Genomic DNA, 24774 nt, shown 5'->3' with positions numbered 1-24774 from the left:
TCACACACAACATGCTCGAATAATTGATTATGTCGAAATAAGTCATAAAAGTGATAAACATGAACTCTGTACTTTGTGCTGTTTCAGGAGGAAAACTGACTCAGTTATACTCTCACATTAGTTTCACATTTTCTCCATCAGCTTTGTATGAAACCCTGTAAATAAGACAAGAAGAAAAGACTTTGTTCATTCTTGAATCAAGAAATACTTTATTCATCATGTAAACCTTCAGTTTGTTCACATCCCATCAGTGAAGTCTGTTCAATGACTCTTGTTCAATGATTTCATCAACACATTCACTTCATCCTCACAATCTATTTGTTTGACCAGAATCTCAGTTATGTAAAGAGAATAATGAATGATTCACTTATTGATTATGATTATAATAATGAGTGATATAATACATCATAGTAGCTCTTTTGTACAACGATTAAGAAAACAAGAACAACATTTAATCTGTTGTAGAAAATAAACATAATTTCACTGAAAGGAATCTTTACAAAGAGTGCTGAGAACTAAATCTCTGTGATGAAAGAAGCTCTGGTGATTTCTCTCTTTAAGAGCCATGCAGTGGAAGAGAAGCAACAACTAACAAATACATCAATACTAATATTTATCAAAGATTTAAACCTCAGAGCAGTTTACATTTTCATGAAGAGAAATATCAGTTCAGGTCAACAAAGATCATCATGAGCAGTGATAGCCTCCGTGGCTAAACAGACACAGAAAGGAGCTCCACCTAAAGACACTCAAACATTTACACAACAATAACGAGAAGACGTCAAAGCACCGCCCACAATGTTTGATTGACAGCTGAAGAAACATCAGCAATGAAGCGACAATGACGGAGACAAAATGAGTTTAAGGATTAAAACACAAAAATGAATTTGCTGTTCCTTCAATCACTTCTGACTATTTGAGTTTACAGAACTCAGCAGTGTTTCCATCATAACCATGAATACAAAGTCCAGCATAGAGAGGCTGAGTGAATGTGGTCTGGACTCTGTGGAGGAGAGTCATGGTTTCAGAGACGCTGTAGAAAGACAGAATACCTGCTCTGTGATCCAGGTACACTCCTACTCTGGAGGACTGAGGACCAGAGACGGGAGTTTGGATATTGTTGTACAAAAATATAAAACTGTTTTTGACACAACGTAACATCCAAGATTTGTCATTAAATCCAAACACACATTCATCAGAGAACCATGTTCTGCTGATATTCTTGTATGCGACTGCTACATCAACTACTCCTCTCCTCTCCACCTCCCAGTAACAACGTCCAGTCAGACTCTCTCTACTCAGGACCTGAAGACATGTAGTGAATCTGTCTGGGTGACTAGAATAAGACTGTTCTTCTCTCATTACTGTTGCTTTTCTGTTCCCCTCAGATAATAACAGACGTGTGTTTGCTGTGTTTGCATCCAGTGTGATTTCACTTGAATATCTTAAGAACTCAGCTCTGGTCTTGGGCTCTGCTTGTGAAGGTGACAGTAAAACGTCCACTTCAGTCGCTGCCAGTGAGACGTTTGTCCACTTGTCTCTCAGAACGTCCTGTAGTTTATCTCTGACTTCTGACACAGCCGCCGTCACGTCCTCAAAGTAGCTCAGAGGACGGATGTGGATGGCGGACGAGTCTGTAGCTTCTCTGAGTGGTGGCAGTGAGGGGTAGTTGTGTAGAAACTGGTTGTGATCCTCTGTGTGTGAGAGCAGCTTCAGCTCAGCGTCTCTCCTCTTCAGCTCAGAGATCTCCTGCTCCAGCTTCTCCTGAAGCTCTTTGACTCGACTCACTTCACTTTTCTGCTGGGATCTGACCTGCTGCTTCACATCGGAGCTTCTTTTCTCCATGAGACGGATCAGCTCGGTGAAGATCTTCTCGCTGTCCTTCACCGCTTCGTCGGCAGAGCGATTGACGGCCTCCACCTCCTGTTGAAGCAGCTTCACGTCTTTCTCTCTGTCCTGGATTCTCTGCTGGATGTTTAGTCGACTCACCTCCAGCTCTCTCTGCCTCTCAGTCCTTTCTGCTGCAGCTGTGACTGTGTCGTGGCCTTTGTGTTTCTCCACGGAGCAGAGATAACAGATACACTGCTGATCAGTACGGCAGAACATCTTCATCACCTCATCGTGACGAGAGCAGATGTTCTCCTGGAGCTTCTTGGAGGGGTCCACCAGCTTGTGTTTCTCAAACACAGGGGATTCATAATGAGGCTGGAGGTGTTTCTCACAATAAGAGGCCAGACAGACGAGACAGGACTTGAGGGCTTTCCGTTTCCTCCCAGTGCAGACATCACAGGACACATCTTCAGGTCCAGCATAGCAGTGATCAGCAGGAGCAGCTTGGAGTCCAGTCTTCTTCAGCTCCTCCACTAAAACTGCTAACATGGTGCTTTTCAGCAGGCGAGGCCTCGGTGTGAAGGTCTGCCTACACTGAGGGCAGCTGTGGAGTTTCTTCCCATCCTCTTCATCCCAGTGTGTTTTAATACAGTTCATGCAGTAGCTGTGTCCACAGGGAATAGTCACCGGATCCTTCAGTAGATCCAGACAGATGGAACAAGAGAAGGCTTCCCGATCCAGCTGAACTCCTTTCTGCGCCATTTCACCTCTCAGTGACAACGACTGTCTGAGTTTCGTTTCACTAGAAGTGACTCTGCTTTCACTTCTGATCTCAACAACATGTGTTTGTCAGTGAATGGAGGCTGTCAGCTCTATCGCTGCACCACCATGTTGGTTACACCCATCTTTAAAACTGTAGATCTGAAGGGGAGGGAACAAGGAGACATGTGGACAGACTGGAGCCGGCTGTGTTTGAGAGCAGGAGGAAGAAGGAGGGTCATCAAGCTGTGCTTCATTCCAGGAAGAGGAGCAGCGCTGTGAATGTGAACTTTGTTTCCTCATTCACAAACAGAGACTCGGTTAAAACCTGCTCCACCTTTGAAAACATTTCATTTCTTTAGTTGTTAAAAAAGATACGGAGGATTCAATTACACATTAAAATCAATGAAATAAACTATGAAGACATGTAACATTTACAGGGGTGCAGAATCATTTTTTTCAGTGTAGAAAGTTGTTGAACACTTTTGGTGAAGCAAACTTTGAAACTTGCCAACGATGTTGATTTATATGTTTTATTGAAAACAGACAGAATATGACTCTTCAAGCTCAGAGTTTCATCAATCAGGACTCAAAGGAAACCTGTGGATGAGACCTGTGGCTAATTCACTTATTTACTGAAGACTTTCAGCAAATGTGATTTTTTGACATTGAGAGATGTTTTTTCAATTGGAACCATTTTGTAAATTGGTTTGATCAACAGAGTCAAATAGGAAATATTCATAAAGCATATTGCTTGTTTTTTAAAGCAACAAGTTTGAAGCGCAGACAACGACGTCACACCTTTTTTCTCAGAATCCATACTGCTGGTAATACAGGAAGTTCCACTCCTGTCATAAAAGTCATAAAAGTGATGAACATGAACTCTGTACTTTGTGCTGTTTCAGGAGGAAAACTGACTCAGTTATACTCTCACATTAGTTTCACATTTTCTCCATCAGCTTTGTATGAAACCCTGTAAATAAGACAAGAAGAAAAGACTTTGTTCATTCTTGAATCAAGAAATACTTTATTCATCATGTAAACCTTCAGTTTGTTCACATCCCATCAGTGAAGTCTGTTCAATGACTCTTGTTCAATGATTTCATCAACACATTCACTTCATCCTCACAATCTATTTGTTTGACCAGAATCTCAGTTATGAAAAGAGAATAATGAATGATTTACTTATTGATTATGATTATAATAATGAGTGATATAATACATCATAGTAGCTCTTTTGTACAACGATTAAGAAAACAAGAACAACATTTAATCTGTTCTAGAAAATAAACATAATTTCACTGAAAGGAATCTTTACAAAGAGTGCTGAGAACTAAATCTCTGTGATGAAAGAAGCTCTGGTGATTTCTCTCTTTAAGAGTGTTAAGGCCACAACTTCTGGACACAGGGAGAAATCGCCCCCCCCCTTGCAGCCATGCTGTCTCAATCGCCTCCAAAACACAACAGCAGGTTAAAGTAAAAATCAAATGGATTTATTATCCAAGAAGCATAAAAACAGTTACAAACCGAATCACACAATTATTAACAAAACAAACCTATATATATAAAATCAAATGTGAGATCCAATCCGAGCCACCCAGAAGGCTGGTCTGCCTCCTCGGTGGCCAGCAGAAGATCTGAAATTCCCCCGTGCTTCAAACCCTTTGTCCCCACAAAGTTGCATTCCTCAGCTCATCGATCAGCTCACTGATTGGCTGAAGTCCAACAAGCCCCACCTGGGCCTATGCCCCATTGTCCTAAACTTCACACCTCTCCCTGCCACTTTCACACCACCCCCACTCCAGCACATTCCTCAAACCCCATCTCACAGACACTGAATGCATGAAATAAAACTTAAAACCCTCACAATTCCCCCTTTACTCACTCTTCAGAGTGAGTACATGAAACAGTTGTATCCATCAATGCATCATCCACTCATAACTGGTTGCCCTGTATATTAAAAGCATTTATAACAGTTCTCGTGTGGCATTGCTAAAGTAAGTACAAGCTGTTGAGGGAAAAGGATTATTCTTTACACATAGGTGTCATCATGATGTGTAAGCAGAATAGGTATTACAAATTACATGCTAAAAACAGCAGACAACACATTGTGCCTCTAAGGTCACATAGTTCTGGGTGTTTCTTCGTCGTCCAATGGTGGGGAATTTGCTTTTCACTCATGTAAGTGTGTATCTCTGTCAAAAAGTTCAGGTGAGTCTGTGAGTGCAGTGACTGTTCAGGTAGCTCGTTCTCGTGTGGGTGGTGAAGAGAACTGTCCATGACACCGCTCAGCTTGCCAGTGCCTTTGTCCTTTCCGGTTGGGGGTTGTGGAGTGGTTTGGGGGAAGGGGGGTTAATGAAGCCGCTGTCTCAGTGGGTGTAACCAGCTCTGCTGCCAGGATCATCGGTGTTTTTTAAGTCAGTGAATTGAGTCTGACTTGCTGCCAGTCAGACATGTCCTTTCACACCATTCCTGGTCCTCGTACCAGAACACATGTGCAATCTCCACCTTTTACAACTCAGATTGTGTGGGAGACAGAGAAACAGAGACAGCAGTATATTTTGTCCAACAAACTCATTATACATTTCACTTCTCTCTCTTCTCTAAGCACACTCCAAGTTGATCACATTTTAATTGGCAAAAACTACCTTTTTCAAGGAACCCCAATTTAGTCCACCCTTATATTTGCCTCTGGTCTAACAGGCCATCTATTTTTCGCTGTATTCTCCATATCACATTGCGGGACTCTAACCCGGCCTCTCTGAGGTCTTATTTAGCGTGGGACTCCAACCCGGCCTCCCTGAGGTCTTATTTAGCGTATCACATTGCGGGACTCTAACCCGGCCTCTCTGAGGTCTTATTTAGCGTGGGACTCTAACCCGGCCTCCCTGAGGTCTTATTTAGCGTATCACATTGCGGGACTCTAACCCGGCCTCCCTGAGGTCTTATTTAGCGTATCACATTGCGGGACTCTAACCCGGCCTCTCTGAGGTCTTATTTATCACATTGCGGGACTCTAACCCGGCCTCCCTGAGGTCTTATTTAGCGTAAATTTCAGGAGAATGCACTTTTCCAGCTTCAGGTTACTCTGCGGTCTTTCTCTGTGCCCAGATGCGGCCCTCAGGGTCTATGCGGTCCGTGAACACTTTCGGCTAAGATTACCAAAACAGACTTTTATTAAAATGGCTCTGCTCACCTTTTATTCGTGTACACTCCGAAAGTATCCGCGGTCCCACATCCCCGTCTTAGAGTTCGTCAAGTCCCATCTGGGTCGCCAAATTTGTTAAGGCCACAACTTCTGGACACAGGGAGAAATCGCCCCCCCCCTTGCAGCCATGCTGTCTCAATCGCCTCCAAAACACAACAGCAGGTTAAAGTAAAAATCAAATGGATTTATTATCCAAGAAGCATAAAAACAGTTACAAACCGAATCACACAATTATTAACAAAACAAACCTATATATATAAAATCAAATGTGAGATCCAATCCGAGCCACCCAGAAGGCTGGTCTGCCTCCTCGGTGGCCAGCAGAAGATCTGAAATTCCCCCGTGCTTCAAACCCTTTGTCCCCACAAAGTTGCATTCCTCAGCTCATCGATCAGCTCACTGATTGGCTGAAGTCCAACAAGCCCCACCTGGGCCTATGCCCCATTGTCCTAAACTTCACACCTCTCCCTGCCACTTTCACACCACCCCCACTCCTGCACATTCCTCAAACCCCATCTCACAGACACTGAATGCATGAAATAAAACTTAAAACCCTCACAAGAGCCATGCAGTGGAAGAGAAGCAACAACTAACAAATACATCAATACTAATATTTATCAAACATTTAAACCTCAGAGCAGTTTACATTTTCATGAAGAGAAATATCAGTTCAGGTCAACAAAGATCATCATGAGCAGTGATAGCCTCCGTGGCTAAACAGACACAGAAAGGAGCTCCACCTAAAGACACTCAAACATTTACACAACAATAACGAGAAGACGTCAAAGCACCGCCCACAATGTTTGATTGACAGCTGAAGAAACATCAGCAATGAAGCGACAATGACGGAGACAAAATGAGTTTAAGGTTTAAAACACAAAAATGAATTTGCTGTTCCTTCAATCACTTCTGACTATTTGAGTTTACAGAAGTCAGCAGTGTCTCCATAACCATAAATATAAAGTCCAGCATAGAGAGGCTGAGTGAATGTGGTCTGGACTCTGTGGAGGAGAGTCATGGTTTCAGAGACGCTGTAGAAAGACAGAATACCTGCTCTGTGATCCAGGTACACTCCTACTCTGGAGGACTGAGGACCAGAGACTGGAGTTTGGATCTTGTTGTACAAAAATATAAAACTGTTTTTGTCACAATGTAACATCCAAGATTTGTCATTCCATCCAAACAAACATTCATGAGAGCGCCCTGTTCTGCTGATATTCTTGTATGCGACTGCTACATCAACTCCTCCTCTCCTCTCCACCTCCCAGTAACAACGTCCAGTCAGACTCTCTCTACTCAGGACCTGAAGACATGCAGTGAATCTGTCTGGGTGACTAGAATAAGACTGTTGTTCTCTCATAAATGTTGCTTTTCTGTTCCCCTCAGATAATAACAGCAGTGTGTTTGCTGTGTTTGCATCCAGTGTGATTTCACTTGAATATCTTAAGAACTCAGCTCTGGTCTTGGGCTCTGCTTGTGAAGGTGACAGTAAAACGTCCACTTCAGTCGCTGCCAGTGAGACGTTTGTCCACTTGTCTCTCAGAACGTCCTGTAGTTTATCTCTGACTTCTGACACAGCCGCCGTCACGGCCTCAAAGTAGCTCAGAGGACGGATGTGGATGGCGGACGAGTCTGTAGCTTCTCTGAGTGGTGACAGTGAGGGGTAGTTGTGTAGAAACTGGTTGTGATCCTCTGTGTGTGAGAGCAGCTTCAGCTCAGCGTCTCTCCTCTTCAGCTCAGAGATCTCCTGCTCCAGCTTCTCCTGAAGCTCTTTGACTCGACTCACTTCACTTTTCTGCTGGGATCTGACCTGCTGCTTCACATCGGAGCTTCTTTTCTCCATGAGACGGATCAGCTCGGTGAAGATCTTCTCGCTGTCCTTCACCGCTTCGTCGGCAGAGCGATTGACGGCCTCCACCTCCTGTTGAAGCAGCTTCACGTCTTTCTCTCTGTCCTGGATTCTCTGCTGGATGTTTAGTCGACTCACCTCCAGCTCTCTCTGCCTCTCAGTCCTTTCTGCTGCAGCTGAGACTGTGTCGTGGCCTTTGTGTTCATCCACGGAGCAGAGATAACAGATACACTGCTGATCAGTACGGCAGAACATCTTCATCACCTCATCGTGACGGGAGCAGATGTTCTCCTGGAGCTTCTTGGAGGGGTCCACCAGCTTGTGTTTCTCAAAGGCAGAGGATTCATAATGAGGCTGGAGGTGTTTCTCACAATAGGAGACCAGACAGACGAGACAGGACTTGAGGGCTTTCCGTTTCCTCCCAGTGCAGACATCACAGGACACATCTTCAGGTCCAGCATAGCAGTGATCAGCAGGAGCAGCTTGGAGTCCAGTCTTCTTCAGCTCCTCCACTAAAACTGCTAACATGGTGTTTTTCAGCAGGCGAGGCCTCGGTGTGAAGGTCTGCCTACACTGAGGGCAGCTGTGGAGTTTCTTCCCATCCTCTTCATCCCAGTGTGTTTTAATACAGTTCATGCAGTAGCTGTGTCCACAGGGAATAGTCACCGGATCCTTCAGTAGATCCAGACAGATGCAACAAGAGAAGGCTTCCCGATCCAGCTGAACTCCTTTCTGCGCCATTTCACCTCTCAGTGACAACGACTGTCTGAGTTTCACTTCACTAGAAGTGACTCTGCTTTCACTTCTGATCTCAACAACATGTGTTTGTTCAGTGAATGGAGGCTGTCAGCTCTATCGCTGCACCACCATGTTGGTTACACCCATCTTTAAAACTGTAGATCTGAAGGGGAGGGAACAAGGAGACATGTGGACAGAGTGGAGCCGGCTGTGTTTGAGAGCAGGAGGAAGAAGGAGGGCTTATCAAGCTGTGCTTCATTCCAGGAAGAGGAGCAGCGCTGTGAATGTGAACTTTGTTTCCTCATTCACAAACAGAGCCTCGGTTAAAACCTGCTCCACCTTTGAAAACATTTCATTTCTTTAGTTGTTAAATATTTCTTGTCTCCTCAGAGGAAGAGTTATAGACAAACATGAAGCCATCAAAAGACTAATTCTGTTCAGTTTTCTTTTACTGCTTAAAAACAGCTGGCTGACAAAAGAGTTATCAAATTAAACGAATATGAAACATTTAAATTGCTGTATAATACCTTTCTCTCATATTTAATGTTAAACTTTTAAACATTTGTCTCAAAAGCAGTGGCGGGCCGTGCATCTTATACCTGGGCCTTCACTGCTGTCCTGCAGCTGAAATACCACCTTATAACCTCACGATGACGCCACAGCGATACGGTTATTATCCGTTTCTAGGGCTGTAACTATGTATACGTATTCATATTAAATATCAAAGAAAACGCCCAACATGTCAAATTAAAGATCTGATTGGTTGAAAACTATGACAATCAACAATATCGTCCCCATTCCCTTAAACTGCAAAGGGATTCACTTGTGAGTCTGCAGGCCTCGGGCCTCTGTTCTTGCCTAGAGACACAGAGGTGAGATCTGATTGGATGAAAGCTCTACTTAAAACAAGCTGCACTGGAAGCAGAGCAACTGAGGAAGACAGTAGCTGTGCAATGAGAAAATAAGATAATGGGAAAAATATTTTTATAAATTAAAATACATGTAGTGTATTTAAGAAACAATATTAAATGATAAAATAGATATAGCTTTGTGATTCTGTTTCGGCCAGCAGAGAAGGCCTTGCAGGCCCTGACGGCCCACCACTGAATAAAAGCAGCTTTGGTCAAATCAACAAAATGCATGCAAAGTCATCATAAAAAAAGCACTTTCAACTTCTGCGTTTGCTAAAATGATGGCTTTAAAATGCGAGTGGGATGAGTGAGTCTATGTTGGGATTGTCCTGCAGTCTGTTCCATTTAGAAGTGAAGTGAATGAAAACTGGAAGCAGATTGTCCTTGTTTCTTTGTGGCGTGTGGAAGCTCTGAAAATGAAACAGTTCTGACAAATCTATGTCGGAGTGAACCCTCCGTCTCTCTGTCTCCGAACCTGATGGACCGAATGTGTGTTATAACGGTCCCGAACTTTGTCACTCATCGATGGGTTTTTGATCGTGTTTTAAAAATGTTCCGTCATAAAATCATCATCTTTTAAGTCTTCTATTATGTATGATGTAGCTTCAGCTCAGCTCTTCCTTTGGTTTTACAATCGGGTTCGTTTGGTTCTCTGCTCAGTGACCCGGTCGCAGTCTGGACCATCACACAGCTCTGGAGGTGAAATAGCTGTAAGAACACACGCTAATCTGCAAACACTTGGTGAAACTGGCCTTAAACTCCCTCCCTACTGTCCTGCCTCCACCTCGTCGCGCTGGCAGCCGTGCCCGAGAATAGGCATGCAAGCCGTGTGGGCCTGACCCCAGTTGTTTTGACTGAGAGCACTGAGGCACCGACTTATTGTGCAACACAAGGCAGCGCCTTTAGCCTCACAAGCTATAGCGATGAAATCCCTGCCAGTAAACTCACGCCTCCCACTTCCAGAGCAGGTTTTTGTCCACGATGCCGTTTGGAAGCTCATTCCCTTGAATGGTGCAGTTGCTGTATCAGAAAATGTTGATACGAACAGCAGAGAGCGTTTCTCAGCAGTGTTCCAGAGAAATCCATTCAGGGTCAATTTGTCATCCAGAGCCGTATCGGTGCTGTGAGAGGACAAACACACTTCAACTTTCAGTTAAAAGTCAAGGATTTCAAGGCACTACATCAGTAACACTTCACATTTTGTCCGAGCAGGTTATGATAAGAATGATGAATAAATACAGCTTGAACCAGATCATTCTGTCTGTCTGTCCTTCCAGTTCGTCTGAACAACTTCACACGCTTGTGTTGCTGGGGACCCAATGAAGTGCAGCTGTCTTCAGATCTACGGGACATATTTATTAGTCGTAGCAGAGACCCTTATTGATTGTCCCACCACCGAAAGGCATGCTGGGTACAGCTCGCTCTCCGTCGCTCCCTTCAGTACATTCAAGAACAGACAGAGAAAGAGAGACCGGACACGTTACATTTTAGCAAACTCAAACATTTCATCCAACCCCAGAAGTTAGCATCGCACTGATTCCCTCGACAAAAGCCAATGGGATTTTAATAATATACTTTAATGTGCTATACTCTTCACAGATGAACACCACTTTTAGGATTTTTAGGGAGCGTGAGTGCAATCAGCATCAGTAAAACGCTATCGTTGGGCTATAAACTAACTACACCCTCGGTCTCGTTCGTGAGATGTCTCAGCAACCGCCTTTTTTATGACAAGTAAAAGCTATGACACTAACTTATTTGCGTGCAACAATTCAAAAGCTCAGATCGACATTATAAAATGTTCCAGATGGAGATGTGCGAAGGATACAGAGAGGAAACCGATCGTCCCACCAGGGCCACAAATCTGCCTTTTTGATTAGGCTCCATTTGTTTCTAAACTGCTCCGCTGATTAAAACAGCTTCACGGTGAACTATTTCTGACGTTTGAGGGAATCCTTGTGAGATTCAGGGAATGAAGGCCAGACCTCTGAGACCGGAGCGCAGTTGTGTTTTGTTGGTGTGGTCTCAAACCTTCCCAAATTATCCCCTCTCAATTCTTCTACCACCCAGATAACGATTCATTACAGTTCAAAGCTCCACACAGTGGTTGAACAACTTTTGATTCCAGTAAAGCCTGGCCTGCAAGCCTTGCGTATAAACAAACATACTGTAATTAGGCTACTTAAAACCTTAAAGTTGGGCCTCTCAACGATCCCTCATGGTGGTCTTGATTTTTAATCAGAGGTAATATACAGACTGCTTCATATTAGATACTTTAAGACCCCCTCCACTCAAAAATGCCTTTTTGTTAATTCAGTTTCATAGATTCAGTTTTTACTGAGGGAGTGTTTTTAAAATGTTAGCTAGCAGGATGCTAACTGTGGTTTAACATACATATCTCAAAAACGATTGGATAGATTGCTGTGAAACGTCTTACGTTTTCATATAGACCCATGATTAGGTCCAAATTTGTATTTGTCAGCACGCCATCACAAATATATTAGCATGTTGATGTTAGCATTTAGCTCCAAGCCCTTCACAGAGCTGCTAGCATGGCTAGACTCTTGTTAGCATTCATACGTGATATAAAACTAGCCAACGTTTGTGTACTCGCCCATAAAGATGACATCACGAGCACGACTGCAGACTTGTTAACTCATTCATTTAACTTTAAAAAAATTATTATTCATTATATTGTCTGATAGGCAATGTGTCAATCTATACAAATTAGAAACAGTATTTTTGAAGTTTTGAAGATACATTGATTGGTGTTTTGGTGAAATAATGAATACGCTTCAGAGACTTAATGTAAAATAAAATAAATTATAATATTAATTGTGTAAAAATACAAGAAATACCTCAAAATAAAGGGCTATCTTTTTTTCCAAAGTAAAATAACTTTACACTTTTGTTGCAGGAATGTGCGAAATATTGACCAGCGACTGTGTAAAGTTCACCGTATGACAGCAGCCCTCAGCAATATAAAATGAACTGTGGTTATATGGTTTTAAGGACAGGCAACACACTTTCTCCTCCTCACAAGACTGTGTTTACATCCTAAAAAGAAAAAAGAAAAAGCTGGAGCCAGCCTTTAATGCAATATCGTGCAGAGCTCCTGCACACAAGGGGGGCCTGACTTCTGGAGAAACTTGATCCTGCATTGGGCCCTTTAAAGGAATATGGGATGAGTCTGTTGAATGGAGCTCCCACTGAAGTCTGCGCTCCAGAGAAAAGCGACGGACAACCAGCTCAGCAGCAGCAGCGGGACCAGGACCAGGACCGGGACCGGGACCGGGACCAGGGCGCCACACGAGACATGAAACACTGCACAAAGGAAATTAACGAGCAATGAAAGCGGAGAGAAAAGTCGACGGAGTGAAGAGGAAGTTATGAGCCGAATTGCGACGAATTACCGGGGAAGGTGTCCGTGAGCGGAGAAAGCCGACTGAAGGGGGGAGGGAGGGGGAGAGAGAGAGAGAGAGAGAGAGAGAGAGAGAGAGAGAGAGAGAGACAACAAAGTCACAAGGTAAAGTAGTTGTGAAGGACTCCGCCGGAGAACCGATGTATCTCTTTGCTTCTTCTGTATCTCGCTCTGTTTTTAACGCAGTTGTCAGAGGATACATTTAAACAAGACACAGGAGGTTATTTGGGCTAAAAAGCCGCAGCTGAGTATTTTAAGAGAAGGCTGGCTGAAGTTTTTATTTATTTTCCTGCTGACTGACTGTTTTACTGTTGCTGCTATTCTACTACAAGCCGTGCGCGTCTGGCACACCTGTTCCCTGTGGCCTTTTTTGGACAAACTGGTGTCCACTGCTTGCCCTTGCGGTGGCTCAAGCTATTCTAAACCTATAGGTGAATCCAGACAACAATACATTGTATTGCTTGCATTTGCACGACTGCAGAGGACACTGTGTGTGTGTGTGTGTGTTCTTTTTCTATGTGCCACACATGCAGGCTCTTCTCATCATGATGTGGAGAAATCCTCCTGCTTCATACATCACTCTGACCCCCAGCTGTTACCGAACATCTACGTTCATCTAAAACAGGTTCAGAAGACGTGTGGTTGGGGCTGTCTCTCACTATAACTCATGCACACAAAGCCTTTCTCCATGTACCCTGCAGTGCTGCAGGAGAGTCGAGGCTTTTAACCGTGTGTGTGCAGGACAGAGGAGCTGCAGAGGTAGATGTTTACGCCTCAGCACAGACGAATGTCAGGGCCTGTACTTAAGGCTGAGACTGATAATGAGTGTGGTCAGTTTGCAGAGGCCTGTCATTAACCTGAGCTGGGTGGGAGAGAGCTGCAGGTTGGCTCGCCGGCAAAAGGTGGGAGGAAATGAGGGGGAGGGAGGGACGGGGAGTAGGAGAGGTGAGGATGCTGTCGGACAAAAGGGTCAAAGGTTAAGAATGTGCGTTGGAGATTCCCCCCCCCCCCCCCCCCCCATCCCATTTATTTATAGGAATACATCTCAGCTGTACCAAAATAGTGAGGCGCTCATTTAAACAGGCCTCCTTGACCGTACGGGAGTCGACAGCGGTCCCCTTTGTTAAACATGCGGGGCCGCCGACGGAGAAGATGAAGCAACATTGAACACCCCCACACTTGACTCCTCGTGCTCTCAGATAGTTTGTCTGTGTCCGCTTTCGTACGCGCAGAGAGATCTGCCTCGCTGCCACGAATCTGCAGCGAGTGACCCAGATTTACACACATGCTCCTGTTTGATCGGAGTTATTTTGGTAAACGTGGTGAAGCCAAGTTGGACCTCCGGCAGAGGCAACAACAGCGAGGATTTGAAACGTCTGATGGGGATGATGTCACTGAACCACCTAATCGCTTACATCACCGCAGCTGCATGCTCAGCAGCGTGTCAGTGTACTGTAGGTGTGTGTGTGTGTGTGTTAGCACATGTGTCTGTTTCCAATCTATTTCAGTGTGTATCTCCATCTGTGTCTGCCCGGGGAGTGTGCGTTTGAATACGTGGTTGAGGTCAATGGAAGGACTGACTTGAGATCTGTTCTTGTGCTGCTTGCATCCTCTGAGTAAAGGTGCAGTCAAGCAATCTGCTGTTGCAACAGCCAGACAGAAACACCACACACTGTCCCCGTCCTGAAAATGTCATAACAATCTCTGATAGCTTCCACATTTTTGGAGAAAAACTCTCCTCGCCGGATATCGAATCTCACTCAGTCCGAGGAATAGTGCAGTATAACTGTCAGGGTAGTCAATGGAAAGCAGCTGACGGCGATGGTAGCCGTGGAAACGGGCCTGCTGGGATGGTTGCGGTGGCGTTTCCATTCAGTCGTCCTCCCAGTGTTTGCTCTGGCGGCGGCTGCGTGCAATTTCTCGCAGCTTCAGATGGAAGTAAAGAAGCACCCAGGGCCTCCGCGTCTGTCTGCAGCCAGGAGAGGAGTCACCGTTCTGGGCTTCCCATCATGCACCTCACACTCTGGGTGGCCCGGGTGTTACCAAACAGAAGATCCTGGAAGGCTTCTTTTTGTTGTCTTGGCCCCTCCTCTTCCTCCCACCTGAATATTTCCAGCTTTGGCGTGATATGTCAGACAGAGGAGATGCTGCAGAGGAGAATCAGATCGCACAGTAGACTCAGTGGAAAACTGTCTTCTGCGTTTCTATAAACCGTCCCACAGTGCAGGGTTAAAGGTCAATGCAAAAGGAGGAAATGACTCCAGTGTAAATGTTAACAGCAACAAAAGCTACGTTACGTCCAAACACACGGTGAGAATGACCTCATTGTTGCAGAGAGGAACCTTTTCTTAACCTCTGAGAGAGAGAGAGAGAGAGAGAGAGAGAGAGAGAGAGAGAGAGAGAGAGAGAGAGAGAGAGAGAGAGAGAGAAGAGAGAGAGAGAGAGAGAGAGAGAGAGAGAGAGAGAGAGAGGAGAGAGAGAGAGAGAGAGAGAGACGGTTACAGCGGTCGGCTGGTGAAACCTCCATATGCAAGACTTCTGTAATTAGTTTGCTGAGCCTGTATTTATGAGCATGCTAATTGCAGGGAGCGCCGTGGTGCAGCTATAGTTGCCGGACTTTGAACGTCTGCTGTTCTGCTGTCGGTGTCTGGCTGCACTTTGAGTCTATCTGTCCGTGAATAATGCTTCACTTTTTAACTTCAAACTCCTTTTGAACCTACTTTCATTTTTCCTGAATGAAATGCAAAAATCTCAAATCATCACATTGTTTACGGCTCCTTTCATCTCAAGATAATCAGACTTGTGTTGAGGAACACAGTCTTAACCTTTTGTGAATGAGTATCAGCCCGGAGAAAAAACAACCACCAGTCAACCCTCCTCAGGTAAAAATAACCTCAGCGCCCCAGTTTCCCACATTCAGCACTCGGGCCATTCATTCTCACACATTCTTTCCTCCTTTCTTTGCCGAGGCGAGCTGACCCCCCCCCCCCCCCCCCCCCTAGCTGTGATGGGACTGTCATGCAGAAAGACACTATTGTGCTGCGCAGGATCCCGTTTCACTCTTGCCTTGTAATTAAGAAGGGATTGCATGGCCGGGGAGCTGTGGGTGGGGAGAGACCGGGGGAATGGGTTAGTAGGTAATTTGGCTAAAAAGCAGAGCGCTGACCTGCTTTGTAGCTGGCAGGCCTGGGAGCCGGCACGCATGAACCCAACTCCCCCACTGACACAGAGCCTCCCTGCTGAGGTTTTGTGCAGTGTGTGTGGGCATGTGGAGAGACTGCAGACGAAAGAGTTTAGCTTCAGGTGAATGTGTGTGTGCGCTCCTCGTGGTTACGCGTCACAGAGCAACACAGAAAGTAAGAGGAAGCTTTCGTTGGACTCGTCGTTGCTTTGCTCACATTTCCTCCCTGAATCATGGGAAGTGCGGTCAACAAAGAGCATGTATAGGGGTTGAATCACGGCCCTCTGCTCTTGGGCTGTAAACGAAAGCAGGAGCTGGACTACTTCGGGAAATACCGTCACATGATGCCTTCATGTATCCCGTGTGGGCTGATGTGTCATTTGCTGCCTCATAATCGTAAACAGAAAGACATTTAGATTGAGGTTATTGATGAAGCACGTGTGAGTCGACTTGTGTTTTCTGTGTTTCAGTGCAGTCTGAGTCCAGAGGCTCTGAACCCTCGCCATGGCCGACGTGCTGGAGGGCGGCGGCGGGTCCGGAGATGTCCGAGTGGCCAGCGTGGATTGGCAGAAACGCTGCATCGCTCTGGAGATGCAGCTGCTGAGGTTCCGGCTCCAGGCCGGGAAAATCCGAGAGCTGCTGGCAGAGAAAGTAAGAGAGAAAATCATCACGGTTACGTCTGGAGGCAGATGCAGCAACTCGTCACCAGTTCAAACTCAGCATATATAATGTAGGCGCTCACCAAGTGGAGATTTAAGCATTAATAGATTAAACAGGCACACAACTGGCACACCGCCTACCAAATATGTACACCCAGAAACTGCTGTTGTGTAGCAAACTAAGAAGGTCAGAGGGAATATGCACGATGTATCTGACCTGGAACTTGATCAGAATGCTGTTTCTTGATCATTTAAACTGGCAAGATTTGGGAAAGATATGTAGATGAAGATGCCCCCCATCAGACTCAAACCGGGGCGCTGCAGACCACGCATGGTCTGAAACCATGAGGGCGTTCCAAAGTCGATTACCAGTTTGAAACCAAATAATTGATTCATGAGTAGCTGCAGCAAGTCAATCATGACCAGAGTCATTTATGACTTCCCTCAATACTCTCAAGTCTGTGTAAGGAGAGCAGCCAAGATCAATCTCAGGGAGTCTACCTGCAGCTTCTCCTGGATGAGGACAACGTTCCCAAGAGAGATGGGAAATGTAGTTTTTTCCAGAGTGTACAGAGTCCAGGTCAAAACCTGAGCTCAGCCACGAATCAGAAAGACGCTAACAAAAGCTTGAGACTGGAGCTGACAGTCAGAAGACTGACCTGCACATTTAAAGCTCTGTCTCTCTTTGTTGTTACAAACAACCAGTACACCTCACAGGTTTATCATAAAACACTTCAATTAATGGGGTATAATGTTCAGAAACACTTTGATAAGGACAGAAAGATAAGAGTGACCAGTTATTCATCTTTAACTTCAGCATGTGTCACATGTCTGAGCTGACGATTGTACCGGACTCTGATTGGGCACGAATAATGTCAAATGAACTGAATCTGTGGCTGTTTAACAAACTGCCGAACTCCTGCGGAAATTAGTCCACTCTCATCTGGTCCAAATATCTTGTGGCGTGGATTATTTTGCGAAACAATGTGCAGACCTCTCTGCCTCACCGGCGTCATCCTCTTCTCCTGGCAGTGCGTTTAACTGTTTTGACGCACGAGGATACAGTTAAAGCAAGTGAATCAGTTAGAAACACGGGTTCGGATGACTGCTTGTTTACGTGTGTGCACAAAGACAGATGGGATGACTCCTTTTATTCGGTAAACAGTTCCTCTGCTCATTCCGTGTCATCATATTTAACATTTAACTCATCACTGCTGGTGCTTCCTCTCGAGTCGGGGGGGAATAACCGCCGTCCGCCGGCCAAATGCTGGTGAAGCGGTGGCTGTTGTAAAGCCTGACTACCGGACACTTTGTCAAGTAATCAGCTGTCATCGGGAGATTCAGCGCCGATCTGAAGAGTTGTTGGTGAAAGAGTGGAAGTGTTTGGATTAGAGCGAGTGAAAAACGTTCCTCCTGTCCTGACCTGTCTGCAGCCTTCAGATGCTTTTCTCCTGCTGCTTTACGAGTTGCCGTCTTTTATGGACTCAAATGGCTCGAAGCTGCTTTTGTGTGGAGTGTCACCGTGGGTTCGCTTGCTGCTTCATCTCTCGTTCTGGAGTGCGAGAGAGGTTCGTTCAGTCCGTCAACAGGATGTTTACAATCCAAACATAAGCCATGCGTCTGATAAGAGCAGGATGACTCCCTGCTGTGTCCTCTGTCAGGTTCTGTCAGACCTCCAGCCAGTCTGTGAGATCCCAAACAACACACACACACACTCACACACACTCACTTACTGACATTAAGTCATTGAAAGTTCCTCTTTCTTATTTCCTATCTCTAAAACATTACAAAATGATTGATGAAAGGATACGTCTCGTGATCAAATACATTTTTCTTATTGCCGGCAATCCCACAAAACTAACAGTTGACCCTACAAACAAGTGTCTGTTCAGCTAAAACAATGTTGCTTATTCCTTTGTGCTTCAGCGCTCCATTGTTTTACATCCAAGATCCACATCATTGCAGTGGCTGACTTTCCCGTCATCGAGATGAACACGTAGCCACCAGGTCACAATCTGAAAAAAGAATTAATCTCTTAAGTTTTTCTTTCACTCCTCTCATACAAACACACACACACACACACATGCATACACACTCACACAGACACACACAGCGCTGAGCGGGGTTTAAGTGGAGGCCCGTGCTGCTGACTGTGTTTTTTTCAGTTGGGGGGGGGGGGGGGGGGTTGCTGAGTGACTACCATGGCGTCATGTTATTACTGTTTGGAAAGTCTGCTTCGCGATCTTCATCTCCTCTTTTGCCAAGTTAGGAGTGTTTAACGCATTGACCCACTTTGCTGTGGAAAAACATGGAGGAGGAGAAAAAAAGGAAAAGAAAGTTGAGGTGGGTGCCTGTGACATGGCATTGATCCCCCAGAGGCTGAGTGTGTGAGCGAGGGAGGGAGGAGAGAGGGAAGGAGATGCCCCATATGCCTTGTGAGGAGTTTAACAGGCAAGTTCTCCATTTAAGAGTTTTTACTGCGGATTTAGAAAAGTGCAAACGACGGCGGTCAGCTGGTGGACCAGAAAAAACAGAAACGTCTTCATGCAGAAAGAACTGGAAAGGTGACACAGAAACAACTTTACAATTAGAAATAAATAATCTTAGTCCCAGTACAGTACCAAATCAAAACATCCAGTGAATCAATAACTTGTTCAGAGGATTTCTTCTGTTGGATTGTTTTTCCACTTTAAGGTTTCCTTCCATGGATCATCTAATATTGGACACATTGGCTGAATCGCCTCCATAAAGCTCGCGTGTCTTGAGGAGATAAACGCTGCTGTTTGACTCAGTCTGCAGAAAGGTCGCCAGGTTCATGTGTGTGTGTAAACATTTGTTTGGATCAGCTTCTCATGAGCAGTTCAACTGTCTTAATCTGCTTTTCATTACAAGGTTTTTCTTATTTATGTTTCAGGAAAAGTTTAGAGCTGGATTTCTTGTGAGGTTTTATGATTTTTGTCTTGTGTTTTAGTTCGTTTTCTAATGACCGCTTCATCAGCTTTCTGTTATTTGTCTCCACATTTAATGATTAAAGTGGATTCAACAGATAATCACTGAGGCATTCGTCATCAAAGCATCGTCATACTCGTCTCTACCGGTCTTCTTTCTCTTCTGCGTGATCTGTCCATCAGATTGCGCTGTCGTCACTACTAACCATCAGCTGGGCTCAGCGGTTAATGATTAAAGTCCAGAGCACTCGATGAGTTGATATTTAGTTTCTGACAGGGAACAGTTGTTTGGCTGTGACGGATCTGTTTGCTGTCTCTGGAGCAGATGATCTGTTGTCTGTAGCCGGCTCTCATCTTGTCTCTGTATTTTTAGTCCCTCTGGAATCCAGATTATTATGCAAATACCCGAGCAGAAACAAAGTTCAATGTTGAATCATATTGTTTTGTTTTTTAAGAGGCAGAAAGTAAAAGGTGAGGCTGGTGATATTCTATGTTTTTGTTTCAGTCAGTGAATCCCATGAAAAGGACCAAAACCAGCAACGCATTCGTGTGTCTCACCTGATTTTTTGATTATTTGATTTTTTGATTATTTACGGATCCAGGTAACAAATAAACTACAGTAATGATTATAACTTTATTTATAATGATATCGATAATTACTCAATTTATATAACTCCTTCAAAAACTGAGTTTACAAAGTGATTTGACAGCGAAAGCATTGCAAAAGCAGAATATAATATAATAAGGATGCAATACAGCAACAGAAAGCCAAACAAAAGCAAGACCGTAAATAGATAAAACAATAAAAAAAATCAATACAATGGAAAATAAAACACAATAAAAGCAAAATATATGTCGTTTTGTTGCCAGAGATTAAAATACATGAGGAGATGTTTAAGCCTGTGATGGATGCAAGTCAAACTGCGAATACAAAGCTTTAGGAAACATGACTCCCGCCTCGCTCCCTTTCAGCCTCCTCAGCAGCAGCTATGAGTTGCACTGTGGCCTGACAGATGCTGGATTGCAGACATAGTTGTCTCGCGCCTGCTCAGCAACTAAGGCCTCAGCAGTTGGACTCTGCTGTAAACAGACGGACAGATACAGTCTGTGTCCATATCTGATAGTCTGTCCCCATCGGCTCACCCAACCAGGGGTGGCTGGAAGTAGCCCAGCTAATTTTTACTGTAAAATATGAATTTGCATTTTGAGTCAGCTGTAACCTGAACGCAACCTGCTGCAGTTAGTTCATAAAGATATGTTTGCAAGCCAGCAAAGAAGTCTAAACGGCTAAAAACAGCTAAAAAGCTAAACGCAGCAAAAAAAGAATGGATCACAACAATTTAGAGTTCAAATCGTGAGCTGGAATGAGATCATGTGACAGGGCTGTGTGGTTACGTCCTAAAAATCGGTTGCAAACCGATGATATAGACGGCTGATGACCGTCTCTCCCATCTGTTCTACATTGTGACTTCTTACTTACTTTATACTCCCCTGAAGTGCTTGCCTTCATCTCCTATTTATTGTTTTTGAATGAAGAACAAAGTGCCGTTTGCTCTGCGGCTCAAGGCCGGCAAAGCCTCTGACTCACGCTGAAGGCTGTGGACCTTGAGGTGAGGAGTCATCCAACCACCAACCGTCCACATTGGCTCTGGCTTCAGTGAGCGTCAATGTGGCCGCGAGGAAGCGTTCAAATGCTGCGAGTGGTGGATTCTGGGAATCAAGGAGCTTTTTTTATGGAGCTGACGAGAGGCGAGAAGGAAAGAAAAGAAACAAAGGGAAACAAAGATGACGGGAGGAATTTGAATGCATCTCTCAAGCAGAGTGAATCCATTAGTATGTTTGTTCTTCTTTCACCTGGGTCACTGAACTCAGAGGAAAGGGAGTGTGTGTGTGTGTGTGTGTGTGTGTGTGTGTGTGTGTTGCTGAGAGAGGGTACTTGCAGTGTGTGAAAGCATGAGCGTGCATGCTTGCACAGAAGGTGACGTGAGCTTGTGCACACACGCGGAGCAGCATTCTTCTAGCACGCCGTTGTTTGACCAGCGGCAGGAAGACGTTCGGCCTCCTGTCGGGGCCTCTGTGCCCTCCTGCTTAAAGCGCCGCTCCTCGTTCAACAGTCAGTTATTTGGTTTTTACAGAAGACTGTCCTTCCTGTGCTGCTCCTTCTTCTCCGACTGGCTGATGCTTGACCAGCTTTCCTTCGCACCGATTTCATATTTTCGTCTTTCCCTCTCTCATACACTTTTATTTTTACAACGAGATTTTTTTGTAATTAGGAATGTGTTCCTTGTTAAAGCCTCCCATTATATTCATCTTTTAGATGTCTTCCCTGTGGCAACGAGGATTAAATGTGGGTGCGTGTGTCGGTGTGTGTTTGTGTCGTCGTCTGGCTTGCTGGTCTGTCTGTCTCATCGGCCTTTTGTGGCTAGTTATGGGATGTGTCTTGCCAGAACCTGTCGTTCTGGTCTGTGGGGGGGTGTCTTTCCTTAAATTAGATGTAACTCCTGAAGAATAGCGGCTGTTTGATGTGTTAAAAACCACAGTAACCTCTTCTTGCCTCTCTTGTCCAGATGCTGGAGCTGGAGCAGAGGGTGACCGAGGCTGACCGGCGGGCTGAGAGTGCTGAGAAACAGGTCGAGAGGCGCTTCTCCCCCTACAGCTTTTACATCTTGGGACATATTGAAGGATAACGCCACAACATCAACCAACTACAGTCCAACAGGGCAAGAAACACATCAGGGCTCGACAGTAACAGTTGTCGAGTTGCACTGACAACCACTTTGAGAAATTAGCAACCAATTCAGCAACCACTTTTTACCAGACACATAAATAGGGACAGCAAACTGTAAAAGGTGCACCCCAAACTAAATACATTTTTAGTAATTGTTGCCTTGGTGATATTTTAAATATTGCCGTTACAGTCAGAACCAGACAACGCAGCAAGTGCGTTTGTGTGTTGACATTTGTGCACAAATGCATCTGTTTGAGACGACGCTGAAGCAAATTAAGTTGTTTTTGTTCAGTTTTAGTCATTTATGTCGCGTTTTCATAATTAAGCGAGCATATAACTGCATATTATCTTTAATTACTCAAGATAGAAGGTAAAGTTATGGCAGCTATGTTGTAAAAGCAGACGTCTGGTTGGCCTGGTAGCCAGTTTTGAAAGTTAGAGTTGCGCCCTGACAAGCCGTCATATAATCACACTTTTTAAACGGCTAAACTGTCACTTATAGTCCGTTGGATTTTGTGGACTTTTTTGTGGACTCTTAACCAGTAAGAAGGAGTCAACCTTTGATGGGGCTTCACCAAAGGATAGGAAACCTGCGACAGTACACATCCCTCATTCTCTGTCTCTTTAGCTGTCGTTTCTAATCTCCCATTTGCTTCCAGGTGTTTTCTGTAGGTGGTAATTTAATGGTGCCCTTTCTTTAAAAACAAGAACTACCTGAGGGCTTAGACAGATTTCTCTTGTCAGAGTTGGCAAAAGTGTCAAAACTAAGCGGACCATGCACATTTAAGCTTTCTTTTCTCACTCCTCCTAATTATGCATTTTCAGATCCACGTCATGGAAGAAAAGCTGAAGTCTGCAAACATACAAACCAGCGAAACGGAGAGTTCGTTGTACAGAAGGTATCAAGACCTGACCAATCGGGCTCAAGAAAAAGATGCCGTGATAAAGATATTAGAGGTGCAGCTGGAAAAACAGGTATGGACGGAGCAGATAAAGACCAGACATGTCCAATGTTCATGAAATGTAGGTTGCAATAATCCCTGTTTTCTCTGACTACAGATCTTAGTCAGAGCCCAGGAGGCAAAAAATATTGAGGAGAAGGCAGCCAAGATTAAAGACTGGGTCACCTTTAAGCTTAAAGAGGTAAGCGCACACATGTAGAGATACAACGCGCATTCTAAGAGCCTCTGGGAAACACCTCACTCTGCTGAGAGACATCACCTGTGGCAACAGGAGACGCTTGTGACTGTCCGTGTATCATCTACAGCTGTTTATACACAGCCAGATCATTTAAAAAGGCCTATTCATCAAATGTATCTCTGTAATTAAGACATGACACTCACAATATCAGCTTTAAAATCAGGTACTCCAAAACCACGTTATTTAATATGTTTTACAGTTGTCGTTTAAGATATATATATATATATATATATATATATATATATATATATATATATATATATATACTGTATGTGTATATATATATATATGTGGTTTTTCTGCAGATGGAGCAAGAGAACCAGCTGCTGAAAATGGCCAACCTGAAGCAGACAGAAGAGATAATGTTGCTGCAGGACAAACTGCAAGGTGAATACCAACAGAAGCAATGACATTTAAAAAGAATTAAAGGCTGTAATGTCTTATTTCATGTATTTTTAGGCTTGTTATTTTATCCCCAAAACAAATTAATACAACTAATTAATTTACAGTTGAATAGATTAAAATGTGATGTACTGGTAGTACATAGTAGTTCAGCATCAGATTAGAATTCATAAAGTAGATGTAATGATTTGATTTACATTCATTTATACATTGCTATATTCAGGCATTGCATTGTATTTCTTGATTATAATATTATCAGTATTGTATAAGTATGTTGTCAGCAGTAGAACAGTAAAAGGTCGTGTAGGGAATTAATGTATCTGACAGAGTGTATTCCCAGAGCTCCGGTGGGAAAGAGGCTGAGTTGCTGGCGGTGTCTTTCTGCTGCAGCTCTCTTGGAGAAACCTGCATCCTCTGGATCTCCTGCCACCTCCCCTGTGATGGATACCCACCTGGTACCCGGCAGTCCGCTGTTTCCTCCCAGCTGCCCCGGCACTCCACCTGCCCAAGATGACAGCTGGAGACAGGCAGGTCCCAGAGGGGCCGCCTCTAATATCAAGACCTCGCAGACAGGTGAGCTTCATTTGTATTATCTTGGGATGGGAAGCAGGAAGCTTTTGAAGCAAAGGCCGTGTTCTTTAATTCAAGTCTGGCTGATCACGTAACTGGAACAGAACCGGCAGTGATGGACGGATTGGTAGCCCCACCAGCATCCAGTCTGCAACCATTGCTTCCAAAACTACTGGGACAGTGTGTATATATTATAGTATATATATTATAGTGAATTATAACTTTTGTCATGTTTTTAACATGTTTGTCATTAGTTTAAATAAGTGACAAACTTAAAGAAATATAAATGAAGTGGCAATCCTGTGGTAACATCTGGGGGGGAAATTCTGCTTTTTTATTAAATGGACTGCTGTTCATTGTTTTCCGATGT

At 44.4% G+C, this 24774-nt stretch overlaps 2 protein-coding genes across 6 annotated transcripts in view; one reads left to right on the top strand and one right to left on the bottom strand.

Annotated features, from left to right (window-relative positions):
• plekhh1 (pleckstrin homology domain containing, family H (with MyTH4 domain) member 1) overlaps positions 1 to 24774 on the top strand; it is a 43111-nt gene that overhangs the window by 3195 nt on the left and 15142 nt on the right. For 3 of the 5 annotated variants that reach the window (XM_079286337.1, XM_079286335.1, XM_079286336.1), the window contains 6 exons: positions 16368 to 16548; positions 22072 to 22134; positions 23058 to 23207; positions 23292 to 23375; positions 23738 to 23819; positions 24225 to 24407. In XM_079286337.1, coding sequence (XP_079142463.1) covers positions 16402 to 16548; positions 22072 to 22134; positions 23058 to 23207; positions 23292 to 23375; positions 23738 to 23819; positions 24225 to 24407 — 709 coding nt within the window. In that variant the 5' untranslated portion in view covers positions 16368 to 16401. Of the gene's footprint in view, positions 1 to 12542; positions 12822 to 16367; positions 16549 to 22071; positions 22135 to 23057; positions 23208 to 23291; positions 23376 to 23737; positions 23820 to 24224; positions 24408 to 24774 lie in introns of those variants that run through there. The other 2 variants (XM_079286338.1, XM_079286334.1) reach the window with 1 other exon arrangement.
• On the bottom strand, positions 15 to 9112 carry LOC306790072 (uncharacterized protein). The gene is given in 4 exon segments (XM_079286171.1): positions 15 to 2616; positions 2622 to 2693; positions 6596 to 6611; positions 6712 to 9112. Coding segments are annotated over 4 exon segments (3468 nt in total). The 5' UTR covers positions 8388 to 9112; the 3' UTR covers positions 15 to 912.

The sequence above is a fragment of the Melanostigma gelatinosum genome (assembly GCF_949748355.1).
Source record: "Melanostigma gelatinosum genome assembly, chromosome: 16".
Lineage (NCBI taxonomy): Eukaryota > Metazoa > Chordata > Actinopteri > Perciformes > Zoarcidae > Melanostigma > Melanostigma gelatinosum.
Note: the sequence above shows the minus strand (reverse complement) of the source record. Positions and strands in the feature narration are given on the sequence as shown.